This window comes from Seriola aureovittata, chromosome 18 (assembly GCF_021018895.1).
Source record: "Seriola aureovittata isolate HTS-2021-v1 ecotype China chromosome 18, ASM2101889v1, whole genome shotgun sequence".
In the NCBI taxonomy this organism is placed as follows: domain Eukaryota; kingdom Metazoa; phylum Chordata; class Actinopteri; order Carangiformes; family Carangidae; genus Seriola; species Seriola aureovittata.
The window spans coordinates 23449333-23466287 of NC_079381.1; the positions used below are offsets into that span (position 1 = coordinate 23449333).

At 44.0% G+C, this 16955-nt stretch overlaps 2 protein-coding genes across 4 annotated transcripts in view; both read right to left on the reverse strand.

Moving 5' to 3' along the window:
* Nucleotides 1-8856, reverse strand: part of LOC130186758 (unconventional myosin-XVIIIb-like) — a 41924-nt gene extending 33068 nt beyond the window's left edge. For 2 of the 3 annotated variants that reach the window (XM_056404034.1, XM_056404033.1), the window contains exons 1-4: nt 8711-8856; nt 5669-5869; nt 1748-1894; nt 253-687 (exon numbers count right to left, since the gene is read on the reverse strand). In XM_056404034.1, coding sequence (XP_056260009.1) covers nt 253-687; nt 1748-1894; nt 5669-5707 — 621 coding nt within the window. In that variant the 5' untranslated portion in view covers nt 5708-5869; nt 8711-8856. Of the gene's footprint in view, nt 1-252; nt 688-1747; nt 1895-5664; nt 5870-8710 lie in introns of all 3 variants that reach the window. The other variant, XM_056404035.1, reaches the window with a different exon arrangement.
* A 1409-nt stretch (nt 8857-10265) lies between these two features.
* grk3 (G protein-coupled receptor kinase 3) overlaps nt 10266-16955 on the reverse strand; it is a 64270-nt gene continuing 57580 nt past the window's right edge. Inside the window, exons 18-21 of the mRNA XM_056403350.1 lie at nt 15997-16159; nt 15780-15916; nt 14614-14727; nt 10266-14243 (exon numbers count right to left, since the gene is read on the reverse strand). Of these exons, the coding sequence (XP_056259325.1) occupies nt 14082-14243; nt 14614-14727; nt 15780-15916; nt 15997-16159 (576 nt within the window). The 3' untranslated portion in view covers nt 10266-14081. The remainder of the gene's footprint in view (nt 14244-14613; nt 14728-15779; nt 15917-15996; nt 16160-16955) is intronic.

Sequence of the window (16955 nt, forward strand, 5' to 3'; positions counted from 1 at the left end):
TGACATGTTCCTTCATTATCATGAACACACACTGTAGTTTATTTTGACTCAGTCCCACACACACACCGTCCTGCTACAGCACCACAGCACCATATATGGATTCATCCACCGCTGAAAATAGTCCCCAACAACTTAACTCATTTGTTTACAATTTTCTAAATGTATTTTCATTTATTCATTGATTATAATTAAACAGCTAAATCATCTATAATTATTCGAGAGTTGCACAAATGATGGCATTAACATACATACCTCTCTCCTGTTATGCTCTGTTATAGCTGTGTCTTCTTGCCTTCCCTCTGGCTCCTGCCTCTCCTCCATCCCCTCCTCCTCCTTTTTCTTCTTCTCCTCCTTCTTCTTCTTCTCCACCTGCTTCACCTCCTCTATTCTCTCCTCCTTCTGCTCGGCCTGTGGCGTCTTCTTGCTCTTCTTCTCCGACGTCATGTCCTGTTGCTGCTTTGGCAGCTCTGGTGTCACACCCTGTCTGGTTTCCATTTTACCGCCAGGCTCAGGAGAGACTATGTGCATCTGAGACGAGGACCTGCCGTCAGACTGGGCCGAGTTGCGTCCTTGCCTGCTGTCGCTGATCAGCTGCTCGGCCCGGAGGGACATCTCGGCCTCCAGGATCGGGGGAGTCTGATCCGGGACGAGGAACTGTTGTACAAGGTTATCACTCAGTTTGCTTGGCTGCGGGGGCAAGAATCAAGACTTACTTATCATCCTTTAAAGAAATAGTTTGATGAGAAAATCCCACTCTGATGTCTGTACTGTGAATATGAAGTTACAACCAACAGCTGGTTAGCTTAGCTTAGCATAAAGACTGGAAACAGAGGGAAACAGCTAGCTCTGTTTAGTTCGTACAAACGCTGGAGTGTAAAAACTAAAAGTTGCAGTTTAACGGAGGGGTTCCTGTAAATTTAAGGGAGTCACTGCACACAGCCAACGAACAGGGGAAGGGGCCACCTGCAGGGGCCTTCAGGCCTGGGAGCCAATGGTAAGAGAGTCGGACGACCGTAGGCGAGGTGTATCTCCTCCTTCTGTGCCACAGTAAAAGAAAATAACCTTCTACTTTTACACTTAATTGTCTCTAACAGTATCTCTGTATAAAACAATATGCTTTAAGTTAAATAAAAAACCAAGAGAGACACATCAAGAGTGAAATTATTGGGTGCGACTGGACAGATAGAACGTTAACTTCATATTTTAACTCATGTTAGCATTTTAACATTAACAAGGTATAGGAAATAAAGAGAAATTAGCGCTAAATATCAGTTAGCTAATATGCTGTTAAAGATTAGCTTGATGTATGAGCAGGAAGGAGTTAAAAGATACTCAACATATGTTTTTTAATTCCTGTATTTGATGTATAGATTTAGACGCTGGTATGAGTTTAGACACTGACACTAACAACACAGGGTTATGTTTTCTGTTTCACATGGTTTTATAGGGCTAACAGAATGTTAGCTTCTCCAACAGGCTAACTTAGGTAATGTAGCTTCTTTCACAGCTAATGCTCAACAAGAAATAATACTTTTGTGTTTCACTAATGTTTGTTTTTCACCTGACTCTGTGAACAGTACAAGATAAAATTTGAAAATTAGTGAAAATTTCTTCGGACAGAGCTAAGCTAGCCGTTTCCTGCTGTTTGCATTCTTTATGTGATGCTAAGCTAACTGTCTCTAGGCAAGAAAAGCAAAATTAGCATATTTCCCTTGGAGAGGGGTGTGAACTTTAACAAACCACTCACTGCTTTCTCCTCCTTGACGTCCGGCTCTTTGTGTTTGGTCTCCTTCTCTGAATCTCTGACCAGCTGTTTGAGGAAGCCGCCTGGCAGCGCCGACAGAGGCGGTGGAGGTACGGCCGCCGTCACCTCCTTGTTGTTCTCCTCCTTTATCTGTGGTTTGATGGATTGATGAAAGCAGGGAGAATTGGACAGAAACAGGATGTGAATATAGAGTACAGTACATTTGGTCCATGCTGCATGCTGAGACCCAAACTTCATTAAAATCATCATTTGCCTCCACACACACTCACATCACATTAAAACTTAACCAGAATTACAAAACACATATTTTAGCATTTACCTCTGTAGCATATTTTAGCTCTTATCCCTTTAATTCAAACAAAACACTTAATTATTGCCTTTATAATGATCACTGAAGTGAGGCAGTGAAAATGGACAGACCCACATTGCATTACGATCAGGCTACTTGGGTTGAATTCAGATTAATATAAACAGATTATAAATTAGGTCTTATCTGTCCAGGTTTTGAGATATTTGTCTCCGACTTCTTCTAATTCATTTGTGATACTCACAAATTCCATTAACAAGACTAATGCTGTGTCTCAATTTCCGTACTAACATACTCACACTTATTATTTTGAGAGCGTAAATGCTGATATGGCAACATGCAGTTGAAGAAGTGTAAGTACCCGGATGCACTCACAACGGTCAAAAACAATCGTGCGTAAAACGACGGACACTCCTCACCCTCAACGGTCGCCATCTTGGCTACGGAGCAGAAGGAGGGAGCGCCAAAGTATTTTCAAACTTGAGAGAGAAGGACGTCACATCGTTAGCGCAAACGGCGGCGAAATTTATAAGTCGCACGACACCGAAGGCACACACGGGAAGCTAAAACGTGTATTTTGAAGTGAAGTTAGCAAAATAACCGGCAGGTGGGTGACAATCGCGGTTGAGATCGTCACTTCCGGTGAGGTCACAACGTCAGTTTTTGATTTGGGACCTGCACGCTACCACGCTACCCTGTTGAAATTCACGCACTACGTCAGTGAGTACACTTTATACACAGTGTACTATATAAGTGTACTGACTTAAGAATAGGATTTGAGACACAGCATTAGACTCCATGCTATTTAATATTGTTTTATTATGCCGTTATTTAACCAGATAAATCCCACAGACCATAGCAACCACTTGGAGACTCAAATAAGCCAAGAGCTAAGACTCCTTAAAGGGATAGTTCGGGTTTTTTGACATGGGGTGCTGCCGGCTTTCCTAACTGGGAGCGCGCTGAACAGATTCTACTGTAATGTAATAATGTACAAACTATTCATGAGCACTGCACATAACACAACATCAAATAATCCGAACTACCCCTTTAAAACAACAGGGAAGCATCAGCACGTGTTTCAGGCTCATGACGAACTCTTTTGAGTGGATTCTGCACATTCACTGCATTTGCTTGTCAAGCTGAGAGCAATCAGGAAAAAGGCTGATTACAAACTGTGATCTGGCCACGATAACTGACTTTTAAGATCACTGAGTGTCTGCACTGCTCTGCCAGAAACACGGATATCATCAGTTATTGTTATCTTCTAGAGGACGGTGTCAAAGCTCGTCGTCTTCAACCGTATTTAAGGATCATTTTTAGTTTTCCACTGTGTGTGTGTGTGTTTGTGTTTCCAGCTTCATGAGGAAATGTGAGTCAGCGGCTGTGACGAGCATCATGAGGGGACTGGATGTGCCGAGCAGAGAGGTGGCCAGAGGCTTGACATTTAGCTAATAGGTATCACCTGCTGACACAATAGGGAATATCATAAAGGTCAGTAGGACAGCTGTTTCACATTCTTTGACGAGCTACAAAATGTAATCATGAGAAAACTTTGAGAGGAAATAGCTGAGTAATGCCTAATTATAACTCTTTTGGTTGTGTGAGAGTGACGCCGTCTTAACGTCGACGAGAGCGAACTGAACTCAATTAATGGATCGTGTTGAGTTTGTTTCAGCAGCAGCCACCAGTGTTAATTCATCACCAAATATCATTTTCCTCCTCACACGGTTCATAAAAGTCTAGTCCTGATGCCAAATTTAAACCAGGATCCACACAAGTGTGCTTGAAAAGGCTTTTATCAGGCTGCGCGCTGGATGAGTAACCAGAGGAAATGTGACGGCGATGGTGAAAACCTGCGGTAAAGTACACCACGCCGTGAACCTTAGCTGATCTGAAGTTCAACAGAGCAGATTTTAGTGGAAAGTTTTAATGTTGTAAATTGGTCCAGAAAACAGCGGTGGGAGAAGTGTCAGCGTTCAGATTCAGTACAGTAACTGTTCAGAGACAAAATAACACAGTCTCTTTTCCTGTTACGCTGCATTTTAACATTTATCATTATCATATAATTGTCACATAAGTTACAAAGTCGTGCTTTAACTTAAAAAAAGTGTGAATATTTAACAGGCAACTGTTCGCTGACACATTTACTGACACACAAGATGAAGAAAAGCACCAACTCCTTTTTGTAGTTTTGCTTGTATAATGAACAACTGATCAATCTATCAAAAGAGTTGTCGATTAATTTTCTGTCAATCAACAAATCGACTGTTGTAGCTCTAAATATGTTAGCAGTAACTTAGATTTTACATTCTACATTAAAAAAACATTTGAAAATAACTGTTTAGTTGTGTCTCCGCCTCATGTCCCTAAAAGTCAACTTGTCCAACAATAGTTGAAAAAAATTACTATACATTTGTAAATCTAAACTTTATTGCTTCTTCTTTCCTCCTGAATCATCTGACGACAGACGACAGATTTAAATAAATATTTTAAATTAAATAAATGAATATTTTGAGGTAGTTTACATTAGTATTTCCATTTTGTTTTACTTTATACTTCTACTGCACTACATTTAAGATGGAAATATAGTATTTATCACTCCGCTACATTTGTTTGACAGGTGTAATTACTAGTTACGTGACATATTACATAAAAACACATATGATAAGATTATAAACCACAATTTAAGCAGTGGTTGCTGGTTGATTACCAGAATGATCCCTAAAAAGGAGAAACTGGTTTTCATTTCTACTAAAGAGACTTTTTCCCTTTAAGCTTCTCACATGAATTTATGCAAAGTGATAAAATGATCCAGTATTTCACTAAAACAAAGAGGAGAGAAAAGCCCAGAACTTTGTTTCTTCTTCTTTCCTCTCGCATGAATCATCTGACGACCCCTCCGATTTATCTGGTGACCCTTCAGAAGGTCCCGACCCGTAGGTTGGAAACCGGTGGACTAAACTAATTGTATGTAAAAGTAAAGCAGCTACAACAGAAAAATGCTGCTGAAGCATCGACGACTCAGGATCAATGATCTGATCAGAGATCAGTCACAGGAGAAAGTTCACTTCTACTTTTGTGCTTTAAGTTCATTTTGCTCACAATACTTTTACTTCAGTCGGATTTTGAGTGCAGTATTTTTTACATTGTTGTAGTAGTACTTTTACTTAAGTGAAGGATCTGAATACTTCTTCCTGCACTGTTCACAAGTATAACCTGTCAGGGAAACGTAGTGCAGTAAAAGAACAGTATTTCCCTGGTGTGGTATTATCTCTCATGGTTGTTTAGAATCAGATTCTGAAGGGAAGACTTATTGATCATATGAAAGTATTGATATCAATATAAGTATCGGCTTATAGCAGCTTTACACCACAAATCTCAGTGACAGTGTGACGCTGCAGAGTGACTAACACACCAGTCACAGCAGGCAGTGACATGTTGTGTGTTGTGATGACTCAGGGTTAGAGCACAGGGTTCATTCACCATGTGATCAATCACACACACACACACACACACACACACACACACACACACACATGCAGTCAAGATTTTATATGTTTCATGAACGCAGCATGCAGCAACTCTGCACCTCCCTTCTGCTCCCACAGTTTTAACCGTGAAGACAGCGCCATGGTTGCACAGGCGGGGGTTGGGGTGGAGGGTGGTTCAGGGATGTGGTGGTGGTGGTGGTGGTGGGGGGGAACTGGGGGGGGGGGGTCACACGGATGTCAGCCAGAGGTGGTCTCAGAGTGGCGGTGTGTGTGCGCAGAGAGAGAGGGAGAGAGACACACAACCTGACAATGGAGAGAGAGAGAGAGGTGAAAGTGAAGGAGGCGTCTGAGCTGGGAGGCTGTAAAAAAAACATCCCATTTCATCAGCTGGAGTCAGTCGGAGAGAAGCCGAGTTATCGCACTAACGCACACGTCGTTACGGTGATACGGGTTTCCATTACTGAGACGTCTTCACTGCCACTCTGCTTCTATTGAGGCGTCATTATCTTTTAAGAAACTGTCTCCTCGTCCTCCTGTTGAAAGGTCGAGAGTCTCCGCTGTCACTTCATCGAGTCTCATATTCGCACCGTCTTTGTTTTTCATTTTGCTGTCGTCAGTTATAGTTTTGTGAGTTTCTTACCTGTCGACACAACATCACACTGATGCCTGACAAAAACCAAAGAGGCAGGAAGAGCTGAAATAAGGCTAAAAGCAGCTCTAATCAATATTCTATATTCACAATAGAGCAAATGTTTTAAGTTTCCATCTAAATGTCGCACAAACTTTAACAGAGTTTTGAGAAAATCTGCAAAAGAAAATGCAAATTAATGTTAATGTCCCTCCTTTGCTGCTGTGTGAATATGAGTTGACTGGTTGATGGAGGTAAACAGCAGGTGGAGCTGATTCTCCAGTGGCTGCCATTAAACCACAGAAGAAGAAAGTCTTCATTAACATAACTCCAGTCAAAGTTTTAGTCATATGATTCATGTACGTCATTTATTCACTTCGTCTGTTTCTATTGAACTTTGTCACATTTTTCTTTTATCGACACACCAACTTTTCCACTTCAGACAAGCATTATAAAAAGTGTGATTCTTTTTTGTAATTCCGAGGTTCCCACTCAGGTTTTTGTACAAACTAAAAAAGGAAAGAAAAAAACTGGTGGATGGAAACACATCTAGTGACAAACTCATAACGTTTTAGCATCCGTCTATCAGTTTTGGTTTCACAGCCCACAACTCAGTCAGAGAGCAGCTGGTGAACATAGTGGAGCATTTAGCAGCTCAAGAGCCAGATCTTTCCCTCAGGAGCTGCTGGAGACCAAACACAGGGCAACAGAAAAGTGGACTTTGAAGGTCGTGGTCTGGAAAAAGACATCACAGTGTTTTTTATTATTATGTAACTGAAACCAGGATCTTTCCTGAACCTTAAAGGGGCTATTTGTAAGTTTTCTCTGCTGCTGAACGTAGCTTCGGCCATCTTTGTCTTTATAATACAAGAGGTGATAATACGTCCTCTCTGAGCGTCGCTGTCTTCAGGACAGACTGCGATGCTACAGTGAGTCTCTGGCAGAGAGTGACGAGGTGGGCTAACTGGGTAGCATGCTAACTTCAGTAGGAGAAAAGACATGATAAGAGAGTTAACATTGCCGTTTGTTTCCACCTCTGGAGACAGCTGTTGGATGAATAAAGGAATAAAGTTTGATGCTGAACTTATAACGTTTCTTCTAGACTGGTAAGTAAACAGCTGCTAATGCTAACATTAGCCACATAGCATTAGCAAAACTTACAAATAGCTCCTTTAAACAAAGTGCTTTTGTTGTCCAAACCTGTCTCTGCCATCCAGCCCGACCTCCTCCCAGTTGTTTATAAAAGACTCAAAACATTGTTGTCTGTGAACGTAACCAAGGCGACAATTATGTTTGTCAACATAATGTTACTGGGAAAACAATTACATTATGTCATTTGGTCGCCGCCAACCCCTGAGAAACATATCTGACTCTTCAGCTACTAAACCTCCACTTTCTTCACCTGCGAGCTTTGTGTTATTAATTAATCAATTGACTACAAAATGGACGGTATAATCAAAGTGACAGAACTTGAATACCTGTGGCGTCCCCCAGGGATCTATTCTTGGTCTTTTGTTGTTTTTAATTTATGCCTTACCATGGAGTCAATCATTAACAATCACATTTGTTTTGACTCTTATGCTGTCGTGTTAAATCCAGGTAAAACTGTCTCTTTGGACTTTGAATCTTTGAATCAAATTTTTCATTCTGATCTAAACTTTTCAAATGATTTCTGTAACATAACAAAGAGCCGTCTGTCAGCTCGGGAGCTCTGCAAGGTAGCAAAAACTCTTAACCATGCCTTTGATTCCAGCCAATTAGAGGACTGTAAATACTGTCTTTCAGAACCAATCAAACGCCTCTTCTGAAAGGCTTCTAAAAATAATAATAATAATATATGACCATATTTCTCCTGATTCGACCTTCTAGTTGGCTTTAAACTATTTGTTTTGAGGTTCACATTATTGTTTTTATTTACACATTTTGATGTTGTAATCTGATTATTTGACATGTATTGTATTTGTTCCCATATGTGGTCTGTGAGCAGCACATGAGGCGACTGGTTGTGTCAGTCGCTGTAAACAACTCCACAACTAGTTTCTAGAGAATGAGGCACTTTGCCAAACGGGACGACGACACCCAAATTATTTTCAGTTTAAATTTGTGGAGTTTGTTTTCACATGAAGCTGAATCCAAAAGGTTTATATTGAAATTTCACACCTGAGGTGAAACCCTGAGCCTTTAGTTACACTACAGTTCCTGAACGACCAACAGAGCTCGTGTGAATGAAGATATTCACGACCCAGGAGGATTCTCTGTTCACTTCACAATGAAAACCAACAATCAACATTAAAAACTAATCTCCCAGTGAATCAGAGGCGTCAGCTGGTGTTATATTCTGTGTGAAACCAATGTCCAATCACCCCCTGGTTATTGTAGCACACAGGCCCCCGTCAGGCCCGTCTCTCAGCCACATCATCTATAAATAAAACCTGGAGAATGTCATTATAATCTGTGGACTGTCTGTGCACACGGGACAGTAACACACACACATGAAGACACCGCGGCGGCTTTACCTTCAAATAATGACAAAGAAACGTCTCAGAGATCCAGATGGTTAACGGCAAATCCTGTGAGAGTCCCGCCGTCACACAAACACACACTCACACACACTGTGGGCAAGACAGACTGAGCGGGGCATGTAGCAAGAGTCAGAAATAGAGTGACACACACACACACCGATAAGCAACAGGACAGGGTTGACAGACGATTCCTCTATAAATATCTGCAGGCTCAGGGGGGAGGAGGGAGGGAGGGAGGGAGGGGGAGGCGACCCCGTTTTTTGAGACCTGGGTGACTCTGAGTGACAGAGGGGGAGAAGTGGGGGAAGTCAAGGAGACACGACGACCCTCTCTCAGGTGAAGCTGGTTTTTATAACAGAGTCTAAAACTGTTTTTTTTTTTAATGATGTGGGATGCAGGGTGAGGAGGGGGGTGGGGGGTGAGGAGGGGGAGTGAGGGGGCGGGGGGGTGATAATGAACGCCGCCTGTTCCCGACAGAAGACACCACTGCACATGTGTAGATCTGCACCGCATCAGCTGTCCAGTTTGATTGACAGCTGCAGCTGGGGGAGACGGGTGAGGAGGAGGGAGGGGGGAGGAGGGAAGGAGGGAGGGGGGGGGGGGAACCAGCAGCACCTTCTCCTAGAAATATATGTTTATTATGTGCTGTTATGTTTTTTATTAGCCGAGCTCGCTGCGTGTCGGTCAGTCCAACGCCGTGTCTCTAAACAGCGACTGATGGATCACCATGAACTCTGACATTCATGTTCCCCAGAGGATAAATCCCTCTGACTGCGGTCATCCGCTCACTTCTGCTCTAGCGCCACCAGCAGGTCAACGCTGAGAAACACATGACAGAGGCTACAAGAGAAATCTGCTCAGAATAAAAATAATAGAGGTTTTATTTTACTCCTGAACTGCACAGGATGCGTTTACTGACCAATCATTTATGTTGGAAACGTCAGACAGAAGTTGGAACATTTTTACACGCAGTGTGGGAGTGTAAAAGTACTTGAATACATAGGGAAGTGGGTGTGGCTTGATGATACCTGTATCACCGAGACTGCATCTGCATCATCATCAGAAATAGTTGGTTAAGGTCAAAAAAGAGAGAAGACAAAGTTGACAGTCAGAAAAGGGAAACGATCAGTGATCTGAAGTCTGACGTTTTGTCTCTTCAGCCGGTTTAAACCAGAAAAACAGCAACGAGTCCAAAAGCTGAGAATCAGGAGGATCTGAAAGAGTTGAGACGAAGCATCAATAAACCCGAACCAGACTAATGGAGTCTGTCTGCCGCAAGACAAACACAGTCGACTTCACGATTCAATCAGGGTGAAGCTGGATAAACGTCGTCGTGAATGTTGTTGCTCTTTTCTCTCAGACGCAGGAACAATTTGATTTTCCAGCAAATTCAGTTTGATTTGAATTGTTAACGTCAGTGAGTCAGGTCAATCTTTCATGGTCAACTTCAAAAGTCACATTTTGTGGTGATTGAAAATAAACATCGGCTGGTGATTAAAATATTTGTCCATATTCCAGATAAACACTCAAATCAACTGTGACACGAGGCAACACGGAAAAAGGATTTTTATTCATGAACTGTTTATACAAGCAGTCCAACACGCAGCTTCCTACCTGTCTCAAAAACAACAAAAAAAACCCCAAAAAATCATTGAAATAAAATAAATTTACTATTAATCATTGAATAATATTATCAATTATATATCAGTATTATCATAACCTTAATGGCAATAATAACAACCCAAAGCCAGTAGTATTTGTGTTTGTCTGTGGCATATGAAAAACAGAACAAAGAGTTTCTGATGGGTGGAAATCGGAGGATTTTCTACAGCGAGCTCTCGGCTGAGAGCTCCGACACGTGGAGGAGAGACGGAGCGAGAGAGCTCCCCGCACACGCAATAAATATGAAAGAGCAAAGAGTCCGGTATTTAAACAAAAATAATCATCTGGAACTCGCAGGTACAATATCTAAAGTCTTTATGTGCAAGATTCGAGCTGAAGTCTTCACCACAAACAATTATACTCACATCAAAACCCCCGACCTCCCCCGAACAATTTCATTTTGTTTTCTACATTAAATCTTTTAAATAAACCTAGAGCATTTTGTCATTTCATATACACATATATTTATATATACTTTTGAATTTTTTTCCTATATGCCATCCTTTTTAAATTGTCTTGTGTTGAAGCGTGTGTTTGAGAATCTGTGTGAGGAAAAACAAAACAGAAGAGAAGTCCACTGGATGAACATACAAAGCGATAATGAAGCGCACGTATGCTCACACACACTCACGTCACATACATACAGTGTGAGAGAAAACTTTTAGGAACAAGTGGAGAGCAGAGCTGGAGGGGGTGTGTATGTGTGTGTGTGTGTGTGTGTGTGTGTGAGAGTCTCCATGGCAACAGTGGCGGAAATCCAGAACCTCTCACACACACACACACACACACCTCTTCTTCTCCAGAAAATGTTTGGTCACAGTTTTGTCCCCTTCAAAACTTCCACCGCAAAGTTTGTGTGTGTGTGTGTGTGTGTGTGTGTGTGTGTGTGTGTGTGTGTGTGTGTGTGTGTGTGAACTCGAGAGTGTGTGTTGGTGTTGTTGTTTTTATTTTGGCTGTTGCCGAGTCTGCAGTGAGAAGGGTCAAAGTTCAGAGAAAGTGGCTTCCCATTGGTTCCCACTCAATCAGCAACAGTTATTTGGCACATCGAACAACCGTTAAGTAACACATTGGGCTTAAAAAGGTGCAACAACATAAATTTCAATGAAAACAATAAAAACCAGTTTGGTTTACAAAAATAAAAGACACCTTGAGAGGTGACAACATTTCTCTATAAGATGATAATATCTCCCCCTGACTCATAAAGGCTACGAAGAAAAAAACGAAACGATCACAACGCACCCGAATCATCGTCTTCCTCCTGCAGGTCACATCACAGCTGGAAATGCATGGACATCACAGACAAGGACACTGTACTGCATGAGAAATAAAAACCCTGAAACTGATGAATGTAAATTGGTTCCTGTTTCCCGCTCCTCCTCTGCTGCAGCGTGTTCGTTAACACGTCGTTTGTGCGCGTTTCTGCCCGTCGCGGTGACGCTGGCAAAACCGTAAAAACCCCAAATAATAATAATAATTATAATTAAAAAAAAAAGAGTTTCACCTCATCTGAACTGTGTCACATTCAGACAAAAAAAAAAAAAAGACGTAAGATCATAAAAAGACTGAGGAAAACTCCACCCTGAAACACGTTCACGCTGCTGATGTTTGTTCATGTGTTTTTCTTTTTCCTGCAGGAAACTGGGAAATCTGACGGCACACGAACACACCGGAGCTTCAAGGCCACAACTTTCAGAGTCAAAGAGCGGCAGCGAGACGCTGGAGGAACAGACCTCATTTATCCAGAGAAGAAGAAATGAAGGAAACCTCAGAAGACGTCACACTGACAGGAAGTGACATCAGAGCTTTTCGGGTTTAGATCTGATCACATTTGATTTGGTCTTGGCGCAGACTGGATCCTCCTGCAGGACTCCCAGAATGCAACGCTCAACGTCAGAGCTGCAATAATTCATTGATTGTTCGTTAATTGTTTTAGTCGTTTTTCAAGAGCGATTGTAAACAAAGTATTTTTAGGTTTCATCTCCTCAGGCTGCGAGAAATCAAAACATTCACTATTTGACGGAACTAATTATTGATCAGATTGATCAATAGTTCAGCTCAACATCAGAAGTTTTTCTCCTGGAAAAACTTCTCCTGCTGTTTTTTCCCCTTCGCTCATTAACAGCTTCAACATGCAGCTGAAGCTCTCTAGAGGCCGTCCAGAGGCATGCTGGGAAATGTAGGCCAACAAAAAAAAAAAAAAACACCTGAAGCTCCTGGAGCATCAGAGTTTGTTTGTTTGTGTTTGAGGGTGGATTTTTCCTTTAATTAGTTTCAGCTCGTCTTCATCTTCATCATCTTCCTCTCTGCAAATCAGCTGACTGACAATAACTGTAAACCTACAGGGCCGAGTGTGTGTGTGTGTGTGTGTGAGTGAGTGTGTGTGTGTGTGTGTGAAAGCACATTTTCAAACTGACACAGTCCAACTGAGGTAAAGCAGCGCTGCGAGTGATTGAAGGCCGTCATGCTCCTGCCCCCCCCCCCCCCCCCCCCAGCCCCGCCCCCCTCCTCGTCTAAAGCCAGGACAGATTCACAGACAGGCAGACAGCCAATAATGCAAACACTAAAACACTGGAGATGCACAGAGAAAGGGTTTCTTATATACACCCCCCCCCCCCCCATCATCATTTTTCTCTGCAAGTGTAGCCTTCATACACAATAGTTACACCGTTGTCCGTGGTTACCAATTCCCAGGTATACCAGTCTTCATGGTTCCCGTGGCAACCGGCTGCTGTTTTGTCAGCCAATGAAATCTCAGTCTCCATGGCAACCGGCTGTACAAGAGCCAATCTGAGAGAGTCTGTGGGTCCTTGTACTTCCGGTTTTTCTGTTTTGGAATGATAAACCACCATACCCCCCCCCCACCACCACGACCGCCGCCACCGCCACCGCCAACACCCTCCGGGGGGTGGAGGGGCGTGTCTGCCACCAGAGCAGGTCCTCAGGTGACTCAAGTAAATGTTGATGTTGGCACTTTACGCACTTCAGTAACAGAGGGAGGGGCGTTAGGGGGGGGGGGGGGGGGCGAACCAGTCGAGCAGCTGTTTTTTTTTTTTTTTTTGTTATTGTTGTTTTTCCTACGCTCCACAAACGCCTCATCTGCACAGACAGAGAGGGAGGGGCTGGGGAGGGGGGACGTCTCCCAGCTGGACAACAGTAACAGGATCTGTAGCTCTGTGGGGGGGGGGGGGTGTCAGGCTGAGGTGGGTCCTGGTTCACCTGATTCAGACAGAGCAAGGTGGTGGTGGTGGGTGGGGGGGGGGGGGGGTGGGGGGGGGGGGGGCAGTGGGAGAGAGAGAGAGACGAGGACTAGAGAGGACCGGGGTCAGTCCTCGTCACATTCATGCAGAGGGTCTTCACATGCTGAGTCCTGAACGTGTCTCTCCTCGTCTCGTCTCGTCTCGTCGACGGGCAGAAAAAAAAAAGGAAACTACATCGCGCTTTCTGATTGGTCGTCATGTGGAGCGTGTGTTTTCAGTGAGAGGCTGGTGGGATCAGTGTGTGAACACACACCGCGAGGCGTCGTGGGCGGCGGTGGGAAGGTGTCAGAGCAAATGTCCTGTGGCTGATGAGGATGGGAGGGGGTGGGTTGCAGTGTGTGTGTGTGTGTGTGTGTGTGTGTGTGTGTGTGTGTGTCTGTGTGTGTCAAGACGTGTGTGTTGTGTGTTTATATGTATATATATTTATATATATATAATGTGTGTATTCACAGGCCATTGCTATTGCGGTGTGTGAGGGGGGGTTTGGAGAGCTCCACCACTCCGGCCCGCCCCTTCCCGATGACTTTGGGGGCGCGACGCAGCAACTTCTGAGCTTCTGTGAACGCCTCAGTCAGCTCCTTCTTCCACTGCACGAACTCCGGGTCGCTCTGCACACACAAGAACACACAGGGGTCAGCGGACGCTTCACACGCTGGGGGTCAAAGGTCGAGGTTACAGTGACCTTTATTTATTTATTTATATTCATTTTATTTTATTTATTTATCTTTATCATTATATTTTTCCGTGTGTTTTGTTTTCTTCATCCCTTTGATGATAATAATGTTAACAAGAATGTCCATGATAAAGTTAATGGTAATAATATGGTTTTGATAATTCATATGATGCAACCCAAGCCTGTTGATTCACTCCTGTTGCCAGTCTGAGCTGCAGCTCTTTGATTGGCTGTGAGACAAATGAATAAAATAATGTTAAAAAACAACAACAAATGGATCAGCTGTTTGTGTTTTGTGTCTGTACCTCACACTGCAGCACAAACTGCTTCCCTCCTTTGATGCGCAGCAGGATGCACTTCTTGTCTTTAATCTGCGTCTCCTCCACCGTCACGATCTGCTCCATCGTCAGCAGGTTTTGCTGTGAACAGAATCGACCAATCACAAGTGAGCACAGGTGAAGCGTGACAGGCAGAAACACACAGATAAAGATGCATGAGGGCTGAAGCTGGAGGACTACTGCTCCCCAGGGTGACCTCCGGCCCAGAGAACCAGAGTCACTGCAGAGCTGCGGAGGTGACAAACACAAGTCCGGTAAAGTGTCAGCTGTTAACCCTTTGAACCCTGTCTCACTCCCACACTTCACTTTAGCTGCAACACAATGTCATCTGCAGTGGCGGCCATTAAAACACGTGCAAGCGTAAAGTATCCAGGTAGATCAGTTTAAATGATGAAGGAGGAGTTTCTACAGTTTACCTGGCGATCAAGATAAAATGACTCTGAGCTCTGAAAATATGTGAACCATGTTGATGGGATTGATGTTAACTGAAAGACAAGAAGGAGAACGTTAACATATCAAACATGACAAGTCGCGCCTGGCGTCCAATTCAGTGCAGTTCGGACACAGAAGACAACAAGGACAAAAACTCAGAACAAGCCAACGCGTCTGTGTCAAGCAGCAGCGAATCAGAGACGAACAGAGTTAAATAAAAAATAATAAATAAAAAATCATTTTCATGGACGTTATGACGCGGAGAAGAAGACGAGTGATTTTCATGTCAGACAGGGTTCAAAGGGTTAATACAGGTGCAGAAGAAGAACTCCCACTTTAACCAGCTGATTGGACACGACTCCAGCTTCATCTACCAGCAGCAGGTTGAGGGGGGGGGGGGGTCCCAAGACTGGAACACACTGAGTCTGGGGGGGGGGGGGGGGCTGGACTCTAAACCTCAGCGGGGGAGGGGCTCTGAGGACACTGCAGGGACCTGGTGGTAACACTCACCCCGTCTCTCTGCTTTTTAAAATGTTTTAGCCACTTCTCCTTCAGTGTGGACGGACGGATGAGACAGACAGACAGACAGTGATCATACACAGACAGACAGATGAGCGGCAGCAGGACAGAGAGACAGACAGACAGACAGAAAGACACGCGTCAACCTGACACTCGGACACGGTGCTGCGAGGTCAACTCACCCGCGACTCGCCCTCCCCCCTCCACTCCACACGGTTGGGGAAGAGATAGAAGTATCGGCGCTGCCACTGAGTCAGGAAGGGGTTCCCCAGCTTCAGCATGTATCCGTGCATGATGCAGTCTTTACCCAGAGCGTAGTCTGCAAGGAGAGAGAGGGTCAGAGCGGCCGCCGGACTCCCCCCCCGCCCGTTTCTGTGATCAGTATCATATGTTCTTTACCCTCCTCGTGGCCCAGCTGCTTGTTCTTGGCTCTCTTGCGAGCCTCGCTCTTGTCCGTGTCCGAGTTGACGGCCTCGTACACCGTCTCCGCCACTTCCTGCTGCCAGCGCTCCGATATGACCAGAGGGAAGTTCTTGTACAGCTCCTGGTCACTGTCCAGCAACTGAGGCAAACACACGGAGACGGAGCAGCAGGTTCATACTACAGACAAGTCCTATATTTAACTCATGTCTTACATAGTTCATATTTTTAGATTTTATCTTTATAATCTACTTCCTGTTCTCTAGTCTTTGCTGAGGGAGCAACTGTAACTCACCCCCCCCCGGGATCAATAAATAAAGTGACTCATCTGGTCTTAACTCATCACTTCTGGTCATGTGATCACATTCAGCTCAACCTGTTAAGTTCATGAACAGCAACACTGACGGATGACACGGACAGCGTTAAAGGACGGAGAGTCGGCTTTATCTATTAATGGTTAAAATAAAGCAATTTGTCCGTTCAGCCTCCTGCAGTGCGAAGAGTGCTTCTGCTTCACAATAAAAACATTTGAAAGAGAAAATTTCATCCTCATTTATATCAATAAGAGAAGAAGATGTGAAACCGCCTCTGTGTAACTTTCACTGTCTCTTTAAGAAACTGGTGTATTTGTTCTCTCGCAGACAGAAAGTCATTTTGTTGAGTGGATTAACATCAGGGGAGTGGAGCCGCACGTCCTCCGTCTTAACGCTCTCACATTAATGTTATTTAGACAATTACTCCCGTGTTAACGACGAGCGCCGTCTGGGGAAATGTAAACAAACGCTCCTCGTCTTTCACTCCTCTGCAGAGCGGCGGAGGAGGAAGAGGAGGACGAGTGACCGAGGCCACGTTGAAGCCCTCACCTGCAGCGAGATGATGAAGAGCGTAAACTAAAACCTGCGTCTGCGGCTCAGCTCCACCTCGACGCAGCGGCGCTT